The 9,478-nt window shown below is 57.9% G+C and overlaps 2 protein-coding genes across 6 annotated transcripts; both read right to left on the reverse strand.

The window, feature by feature from the left end:
• Nucleotides 1-4,794: 4,794 nt before the first annotated feature.
• CUNH17orf49 (chromosome unknown C17orf49 homolog) lies at nucleotides 4,795-7,399 on the reverse strand. 5 transcript variants are annotated; one of them, XM_045293433.1, is made up of 6 exons: nucleotides 7,335-7,399; nucleotides 7,041-7,135; nucleotides 6,376-6,477; nucleotides 5,640-5,830; nucleotides 5,321-5,425; nucleotides 4,795-5,075 (listed from the first exon to the last, which is right to left on the reverse strand). In XM_045293433.1, exons 1-6 carry the CDS (start codon nucleotides 7,353-7,355, stop codon nucleotides 5,071-5,073), a joined length of 519 nt encoding a protein of 172 aa, XP_045149368.1. In that variant the 5' UTR covers nucleotides 7,356-7,399; the 3' UTR covers nucleotides 4,795-5,070. The 5 variants fall into 5 exon arrangements, with proteins under 5 accessions (XP_045149368.1, XP_004713045.1, XP_045149369.1 ...); XM_004712988.3 differs by having other exon boundaries at nucleotides 4,795-5,079; XM_045293434.1 differs by lacking the exon at nucleotides 6,376-6,477 and having other exon boundaries at nucleotides 4,795-5,079.
• A 283-nt stretch (nucleotides 7,400-7,682) lies between these two features.
• Nucleotides 7,683-9,436, reverse strand: RNASEK (ribonuclease K). The gene is made up of 3 exons (XM_004712873.2): nucleotides 9,266-9,436; nucleotides 8,581-8,657; nucleotides 7,683-8,002 (listed from the first exon to the last, which is right to left on the reverse strand). The coding sequence occupies exons 1-3, from the start codon at nucleotides 9,341-9,343 to the stop codon at nucleotides 7,861-7,863; spliced, it is 297 nt and encodes a 98-aa protein (XP_004712930.1). The 5' UTR covers nucleotides 9,344-9,436; the 3' UTR covers nucleotides 7,683-7,860.
• Between the last annotated feature and the right edge of the window lie 42 nt (nucleotides 9,437-9,478).

Raw genomic sequence — 9,478 nt, forward strand, 5'->3', positions numbered from 1 at the left:
CCCCCCACGCGCTGACTTATTTAGCCCCTCTGTATCCCAGGGGGAGGGTTGGGAGGCTGGAAGGAGAGTGAGAGGGCAGAGGGGACTTTCCCCCTGGCGGATTTCTACCTGGGGTAAAAGGCAGAGGAAGGGCCAACTGGACTGCCTGAAGCATGGGACCAAGAGCTTGATCTCCTGGCCTCTAGCCTTTGGTGGAGTTCCCCCTTCCCTGGTCTGGAAGCCGGAATTCCTAAGGGGAAACACCTCGGACTTTGGGAGCCAGGAGGGGGGCCTGAGTTCAGGGCTTTGTTTTCTAATCAAAACAGATTCAGCACTATTATGCAGAGCTCTTTGGGGGGGTACATCTTTCTGAAAGTGGGGTGGGGTGAACAGAGGAGGGAAAGCAGGGAAGGGGTCTGGGAGCTGGAGAAGGCAGGAGGGCGGAAGCCTCTCTAGTAACTAGGCAGGCACAGCGCCCTCCAACTTTGTGTGAGCAGACCTGGGGGTGGGGGAAGATTCATTTGGAGAAGGGGGCCCAGAGTTAGTTAACTTCAGCTGCAAAGCAGAAGCCCCCGGGATTTGGGCTCAGGAGAATCTGCACAAGAGACCCCTGACTATTGTCCACAGAACTGTTTGTCCAGGCCTGACCCCCTTTAGATTTGATAGTGTCTTTATTTGGGGTGTACAAAGGGGGAGCCCTGACACTGGGCATCATGGGGCCACTAAGGACTCCGGAGAGTAAGGTGGTTTTGGCATGGGAGTGGTCTCTGCCCAGTTTGGAGGTAGGGGTTAAATTAGGGGGCTTCCCTTTGACATCAGGTGGACTCGATATTCCGTTAACTGCTCAGTTGTGGAGTCTCTACTTACTACGGGTGTTGAATGGGTTCTGTGGTTATAAACACTAGGGCCCTATTTAGACTTGAGAGCCTATGGTCATTTTAAGGTGTGGAATTTCATTTTGAAACTAAACTCATTCTGATGGGGGAGGGGGTGTCCTGGCACCTACAATTTGGGGGTTGTATGATCTGTCCTCTTGGAATAGCAGGAGAGCCTGCTGGGCCTTCTTCAAGAAGTGGGTGAGGGTTTGATTTGAAGGGGATTCAAAGTCATCACTCTATATTGACAGGTCAGCTTCTTCCCAGTCTGGTTTTAAGCATGGCATTCTTGCTGATTGTCAGTGAGAGCCGATTTGGGGGTACAATGTAAGTGTCAAGTCTCAGTATGATGGTCAGGGTTATAAAATTCAACTTGGCGGTGTTTGATTAGCTCGAGAGGAAGCATCTTAGGAAGCTGGGAGCAAGTTGGAAGGCCTTTTGTGTTTGAGGGTTCTTGTCACCATGGGAGGATCTAAACTATTTTTGAAAGTTGGGGGGGCAGGGAGAAGAAAGTTGTGGAAATTTTACTTGAGGGGGACATTCCTCTATGTGCAAGGATATCCAAGACGCCTTTTGGGGAAGGGGCAAGAAACAAAGGGAGGTCCCCCAGAGCGGGAGACAACATTTTGGGGTGTCATTATTTGGGGGGCATGTGCTCTTTGGGTACATTTGGTGATGCTCATACATAGAACATAAGGTGAGTCTGATTTATGGGGTCACTTAACTGCAGACACTCTGATGCTTGGGTGTTATTCTTGGCTGAGGGTTCTTTCTCACCCCAGATTCTAGAAATCTCCGTGTTTGGTGACCCCCTAAATCAGCCCCGTTGGGGATGTACGTTAGAACTCTGATTGGAAGGAAGAAGCTGGGAATGGGAGTACACTACGTCCTCCTATGATATGTCCTGCCTAATAGATCTGAGGGGGAAGTGATGGTTTCAGGTCCGAACCCCAAATCCTAAGGGAGCACCCCTCCGTGTGGGGGAAGGTGGGAGAACGGGGGTCCCTCGTGGTTAAGTGCACTCCCGGGACTATCACAGTACCGTTGGAACTGTGGCAAGGAAGGGATTCCCGAGCCCTGAGTTTCTGTGGGGAGAGCCCCAAACAGAAAGTAGGCAGAGGACTCGGTGTGGGTGAGGCGCGGGGAGCGGGGTCTCCAGGCACCAGGGGTTAGGGGGTAAGCCAGGCCACTGCTGCACGCTTAGGTCTCTGCTCTTTCGGCTCTCCTCCCCTCTCTCCCTCCCACCGCCCCCCCACAACCCAAGGGGGAAAAAAGCTGCCTGTGCAATAGCAATGGCAGATTCCAATCCTCCAGGCTTTCCTAAACCACCACCGAGACCAGCCAGGGGGGAGGGGTAGGGAGGATCGGGCTTTCCTGCCTTCCTAAGACGGGGGCAATGAGCTTGACCTCCTGGCCCCTAACCTTTTGGGGAGTGCCTTCCCCCTTGTCTGGAAGCTAGGTGTCCTGGACCCTAGTCCCCGAGCGAGGTGGGGTGTGTGGGGGGGCGCCTGAAGAGACCGGGAGGAGGAAGGAGGGAGTGACTTCCAAAATTGGCATCTGGACAGAGCAGGGCTGGCGGGAGGCAGGAGAAAGGCAGAATTTTCCTGAAAAAACGGGGCTAGCTGAGGACCCCAAATTTGGGGAACTAGTCCAAGACCGTCCTCCCAACATCCTAGATTTTTTTGGGATTTTTGGGGGGCTCCAGGACCCCTCTAAGTGGGGTGAGGAATGTAGTGTTGGGGGAATCTGACTGGGGCATTGCAGCTGCCTCTCCCGCCGAGTTGGAGACGGATGGGCTGGGACGGGTTTGTGGGGGGTGTCCCCAATTCTGACTGGGAGTGAAGAAACCCCCCTCTGAGATGTCTTGTGGGGGTCCCTCCTCCCTAGGGCACTCCCCACTCCCAGAGCCAGTCGAGAGGAAGGAGGCCAGCGATGCGACTGGGGTGGCTCCTTTCTTCTGCACCCCAAATGTGAGGGATGCACCCCAATTTTTTCTCCCTTCAAAAATAGGGGACCAGGATCTCAGGGGAGAGTAGCTGAGGTAAGTGGGGAGGACAGTGTCCCCTGTTTTCAGGAGAGACGTGGCGGTTGGGGGGGGCGGTTTGGAGGTGCGTGCTGGGGTGGGGTTGGGCTTTGTGAGTCTTGGAACTGGGGGGATGATAAAAGAGACTTTCTTTTATGCCCCTAAACTGCATTTAGCAGATGGAAGTCAAAGACTGAGACTAGAGGGCCCCCCAACTTCTCCCAGCCGTTAACATGGTATTTGATTTCTGTTTCACCCCTATCAAGACTCTGCCGAAGATGGGAGCTGGGGGGCAGCTGCTCAGTTTGGGGGCTTTAGAGGGTGGAGTGAGGGGCATGAGGCCCTGACAAGATTTGATATAGGACATTTGGGGGAGGAGTGGGACTGGAGGTCTTCAGGGCCTAAAAAGACTGCTTACACCCACCATGTCACAGCTCTGCTTGCAGAGAGTTCTGGGGGGTGTGTCGGAGGGGGCTAGTGGAGGGTGGGATGGGCGGTAGGAAAAGAACTTTTGGCTGTTAGAGGGCATTATTTTGACTTGCAGGAGGGATTTTGGTCTCTAGATTTTGCTTTCTTGGGTCTGCTTTGAGGAGAATCCAGCCCTGGAAAGGAGAGAAAAGGCTGAGGGAAGGCCCAGGGTGGGGGTAGGGAGAGGCATGTGTGTGTCAGCTTCAACGTGGCTCTCTGGGGTGGGCCTGCCTGCCTGGGCCTGGTGGATGGGCTGATGGGGGCTGTTTTGAGGGTGGGCCTTGGGTCTGGGGGGGCAAGGATGGCACTAGGGGTTGAAGACTTGACCCCCTAAGTCCAGATGACCCTCTTCCTGAGCCCTGCTGCTCCCCTTTCCCCACCGGCCTCCATTCCCGGCTTTGGCCTCCATTTTGTGTCAGGCCCAGGACCCAGGGCGGCTTCCGGCCCCCCCCTTCCCATCACGATCCAGCCCCACCACCTCTGGACTGCCAGCTCCCAACCCTGCCGGCCTTGGCCCTGTCTCTCCTTGCTGCTCTCGTGGGTCTGACCCAGGGAGGGGTGGAATGGACACAGGAAGTTTGGTCCCTGCCCGAGCTGAGTTGGAGGCTTCTGGTTGGCCCTTCAGTCATTCCCTAGTTACTGCTTCTAACCCCACCCTAGGGACCCCCCTGAGGTGAGTCCTGACAGGGGAATGATGGCTCCAATCTTAGGACACCGTGAGCTCATCCCTCAGGCCTCTCTCCCTCCAATTGCTTGCTGGGCTTCTAACCCTGGTTTCTTGCCTCCCTGCCCTCCCCCCTTTCTTGGGCCATGTTTGCCTTTGAAGCCGTCTCTGCGCCCTGCTCTTGGTGGTGGCGGTGGGGAAGGGGTCTTCACAGCACCGCCTAATCTTCCCTTCCTCTCAACCCACCCAGTCCTGCCCCCGCCCCAGCAGCACACTGTGGTTTGCACGGCATTGTGGCCACGTCCAAACCACACTGTGGTGTTAGAGCGAGGGTGGGGGAGGCTCCGCTGAGGCCTGGCCCTGGGAGGCCATCCTGGAGACGCTGCACAGAACACATCAGGAGCCTGGGACAAACTCCTTGCTGTTGCGTGGGGTGGTGGGGCTTGGGTGGGGGAGGTGGGTTGTCAGGGCTTTGAAAGCACTGGAAACAACGTCTCAAAATCCCCAACGTAGTGTCAAGGCTCTTGGCTGCCAGAGACCTTGGGACTAAGCGCTGCTGCCTCCGGAGAGCCTGAAGGGGAGTCTTTGTTGCCCACACCCAGCTCCCCTGGCTCTAGCAGCACAGAAATATTGGCACTGGGAAGTGAGTCTACCAATATTGGCTGTGCTGCTCCAGGCAGGGTGGCAAGCGCTGCCGGGGTGGTGGGATGGTGGTGGTGGTAAGGACACCAAACCCTGAGGGCGGAGGGGATGGAACGACCCCTTGTACACCAATAAGGCACCAGGCAGAGAGAGAGGTTTTTATTGTTTTCATTTTCTGTATAAAAATGTCTATCCGGTGGAAGTCAAAGGGCTGGAGGGAAGGGGGCAGCAGATGGCTCTTCAGGGACAAGGGGGGGCTCTTCCAGCCCTAGCAGCCTTTGGACCTCTCGCACCAGCCTCGGGGGAGTCCTGGGTCATCTCCGGGTCCAGGTGACCAGTGAGAGGGGTCAGAAGCAGAAGGCTTCAGTGGGAGAGGAGAGGAGGGTCCGCAGAGGTCATGAGAAGGCCAGAGTCCAGGGTCAGGCTGTCTGGAACAGGAAGTAAAACGGGCAGAGATGGAGCGAGCCCCAAACATGGTTCCGGGAAAATCCCCCACCTCGCCAAAGCCCCTGCCCCTGCCTGAGTCAGCCCCCTGGACTGTAAGAGGGCACTTCCTGTCCAGAGCCCCAGGATAAGGGAAGGGGCTCCAGCTAAGACCAGCCCCTGCCGGCCAGGTGAGCACTTCCTCCCTTTCCCCTTCAGTGGGTGTGTGGGGAGGAGGACTCCTACCCTGGTCGAAGTTGAGTTTCTTGGCTGGAGGGGTTTCTCCTAGCCCTTCAATATCCACTAGGTCACTGTTGGCGTCCGAGTCGTTCAGGGCACTGAGGGTCACATCTGGGAGGGGGGCATACGCTAGGTTCTAGCTTCCCCTAGCTGCCCCCACAGCTTCCCAAGGTGTCCTGCTGCCCCCCCCCCCTCCCCTGCAAGCCGCTCTGGGAACCTCCATGGGGGAAGAAGAAGAGAGATTTGTCTTTGGCCCACGCCCAGTTCTCTCACTGAACCTCAGCTGGGATCTTTAACCCCAAGGCAGCAACTCCGTAGCCCTCACCAGCCTTCTGCTTCTTTATGGGGGGACCCCCGGCCTCCGGGACAATGGAGCTGCTGGTTGGAGGGGCTGCTGGAGGAGGCGACAGAACACCAGATGCCACCTTCTTGGGCCCTTTCTTGGGTGACTCCGCTGGGAGAGGGATGCCAGAGTCTTCGTATACCTTGCGTTTCACGGTGGCCTTTATCTGAGCCCTGAGAGAAGGGAGAGGAAGGCGTCAACAGACTGGAGGAAGAAAGGGGGCAGGGGAGAGGGCAATGGGTCACCCTGTAAGTATTCTAGGGAGCCCCACCCTATGCGTTTGGGTGAGGGCTTCAGCCTTTTTGGTTGGGGTCTCATTTTCCTGAAGCTCTGAATACAGGCACTGAGAGAGGCCCGCCAGGCGAGCGGCCAGGTCATCTACAGGCAGAAGGACAAGCATGAGGTGGCCTGACAGCAATTTCAGAACCACACTCTTCCTGGAAAATCCTGTCACAGTCTCAAAGGTTCCATAAAAATAATCAGGGAAACCTGATCAAATCCAATAATTGGGTATCTCAGGCAACCTAAAACCCAGTTCTTGGGATGCCCAGATTACCATAGCATGTCGGACCAACCGAGGTCATTCTGTGGTCATTCTTGTTATTTGTTCAGTTTGCAGGGGGATGCTAACAACTGGTAACAAAGTTGGGCAGGTGTGGAGCAGTGCGTTCCGAAGAAAACCACCCACCCCCTTTCTCTGCTAGCCACCCGCCCTCACACTGTCCGTTCCTTGATGATACAGCTGATGTGATTAAGATCGTCCCCAAAGCGCTTCACGGCAGCCCTCAGCATCTCTATTTCCGTGTCGGTCCACTTCGCACTGTCAGAGGGAGAGGGGGTAGCAGAAAGGGAGGAGGGGTGTGGAGCCAAGCAGAGCTATGCAGTCCCGGCCCGCCAGCCTCCTTCTGCCCATCTCTGGAGACCTCCTCCAAGTAGTGTAACGAGGGCCTTTATACAAAACACTCAGGGTCCATTAGGGAAGCCTGAGGACCCTCAGCCACTTGATAACCGACACTCCCCCCCACCCTCGCCCCACGGTATCAGCCTGCTTCTGTGTAAAGGGTCCTGAGACCAGTTCAACAGGCCAGGTAAGGGACAGAGGTCCTGAACACAGGCGGCAGCCGTCTGAGGAATTCCAGGAGCTTTGGGATGTCTGGGGAGGGCAGGTGGTCCGAGATCCGCTGGTCAGGCGCAGGACAGAGCTGGGAACTCGATGGGGCTGTGTTTTCACCTGCCATTCGTGCAGCGATCGTTTATTAACGCCTACCCTACACCGTGCCAGGCACAAAGGAAGACTAACACCTGTCCCTGCTCTAGCGAGTGTCCTTGTCTGTCACCGAGCGTCCCCGCTCGGTGTCCACGTCCCAGGCCGGGTTCACGTACCCCGCGGGAGAAGAGTCGGCGACAGGATGCAGCTGCATTGTCAACTCCCCGAGCTTCGTGAAGGCGGCGCCCGCCGCGGAGAAAATCTCTCCGACCTGGGGACGGGGCAGCATTACTGGGGGGCGGCGGCGCCCCCGCGCCGCGCGGCCCCACCTGAAGCCCCTAGCCCCACCCCGGGCGCCGCTCCCGTACCCCACTTCCCGCGGCACTCGCCGGGGGGCGAATAAACCAGAAGCCTAGTGGGGGGGGCCCTCCCGTGGCCGCCAGAGAGCGCTGTCGTAAGGGAGCCCGAACCTTGGTGGACGCTGACGTCATGGCCCTGCGCGCCCCCGCACGGAGACGCTACCGCCGCCGCCGCCACGCGAACCGGGACCACAGCGAAGCCGGAGCCCGCGCCGCGCCGTGCCGGCCCCCGCGCAGGAAGTCCCGCCCAAGCCCGCCGCTGATTGGCTGCACGCGGCCGCTAACACCTCCCCCCGCCGCGACGGCTCGGGCCGCCTCCGCGCCCGCAGGGAAGGGAGGGAAGATCTGCCTCACTTCCGGGCCCCGCTTCCCTCCACTTCCGCCAAGGGGCCCATGCCCCCTGCTTGGAGGCCGATCTTCCGCCCTCTCCCCTCCCGCACACAAGCAGGGACACAAGGCTTAAGAGAGCAGTTTCTCTTTATTGTGGTACAGGACGAGGCGAGAGCGCCGGGCACCGGGGAGAACTAGGGAGTCCGTCCGTCGCCAGGGAAACCCAGTCCTGCAGAGGGTGCCCGATGGGTGGGTCTCCGGGGAGGCGGTCTTCTAGGAGTGGAGCGGAGACAGCGAGTATGTCGTTCTAGCGCACCATGTATTCCTTGCGCTTATTGAGCCGGACTTGGCAGAAAGAGAACCCTCCTAGGAGGAGGTACAGGCCCGCGGCGATGAAACAGTTGTAGCTCACTTGCTCATAGAGGTGGTATATTTTCTGGGGGCCGTTCCTAGGGGCGGGTGGGGATTAGGCAGAGAAGCGTCAGAATATTAACAGCATCCAACATTTATGGAGCACGTTAACTGTGTGCCTGGTATCGTTCTAGATGCATTAATGTGTCTTATTGTCACAATTCTGGCGAGGTGAGTTCCACCCCCATTTTGCAGGCGTAGACTGAGGCACTGAGAAGTCAGATGAAATGCCTAAAGAGGCCGCACCTAAACTGGCGAGTCAGCCTCCCCAAAGCATCTCTTGGATCCCAAGAGCCTCTGGGCCTCTAAGTACCGCTATCTCTAAGTAGCCCTGCCACCATGGCTCCTTCCAGCTGTCCAAACCCCAAATTCTAAATGCAGTGCCATCCAGTCGGTTCATGTGCCCCTTGAGGGTAGGGTAGAACTGCCCCTTTGGGCTTCTAAAAGTGTAAATCTTTACAGGAATATACAGCCTCCTCTTTCCCTCGTGGAACACCTGGTAGGTTCGAACAGCTGACCATGCCGTCGGCAGCTCAATGCTTAGCCCACTGTGCCAGCTTCCCGCATTTCTCCGCCCATCCTTGTGACCACAGGCCCGGCCACCTCCCAGACTCACTCAAAATCTTCCTCCGAGAAGGGGACATCCTCAATCAGGACCGCGGAATGGACATTGAAAAAGATCCCGAGCATTATCTGGAGAGAGATGAATGGGTTGGTTGTTGAACTGGGGCACCTAGCCTCCAGGTCACTGCCTCAGCCACTCCCACCTCTGCCCGATGTTGCCACAACACCCGGGTCTGGTAATAACCAGAAGGAGCTAGGATTAGGAGCTGTCGCGGTCGGATTCGGACCGGGCCACCTGAAGTCGAGGGTGAGGCGGTGACATTGACATGAGTAGCTGGGACATGCGCAGCACAGCGAACAGCCCATCTTTCCCAGGAACTTGGGTGATCCTCCTCACCCCGACCTCCCCAGGGGCGTCAAGATCACGGGACGCGGCAGAGGCAATAAGGGGAAGTCGCCACGGCAAACAGGGTCCCGGGGAAAGAGCCCATTTCGGTTCCCTTCATTCAGCTCCGGGATCTCTGGGAAGTGCAGATCTTTTGCCTCTTACACTGACAGGTCCCCAAAATTGCTAGCCCCGGCTCCTCTTCCAGCACCCCCGTGGCCCCCACAGGCCCTCATTCCTCAATCTCAGTCCTCCCTCTCTCCGCGGAGTACAGTTACCCGGGCAGCCGCCCAGCCCTCCACCCCAGGGCCCCTGCAGGCCCTCTGCGCTTCTCGCCGGGCAGCCCCCTCACCAACATGATCACTCCCCAGGCACTGAGGACGATGCCACACGCGGCCAGCTTGGGTCCACAGCACAGGAGCGACGCCATCACGAGGGGGCCGGGGATCGCCTGGACGTGGGCCTTGTGGAAAGCGGGGACCGAAAGCCCGGGATGCGCAGAGGGGAATTCAGCCGGACCAGGAGGCTGGCGCCGCGCAGGACCGAGAGCCGGAGGGTAGGGGCA

Source organism: Echinops telfairi, unplaced genomic scaffold (genome assembly GCF_000313985.2).
Source record: "Echinops telfairi isolate 266 unplaced genomic scaffold, ASM31398v2 ScPeMD7_2010;HRSCAF=2546, whole genome shotgun sequence".
Classification (NCBI taxonomy): domain Eukaryota; kingdom Metazoa; phylum Chordata; class Mammalia; order Afrosoricida; family Tenrecidae; genus Echinops; species Echinops telfairi.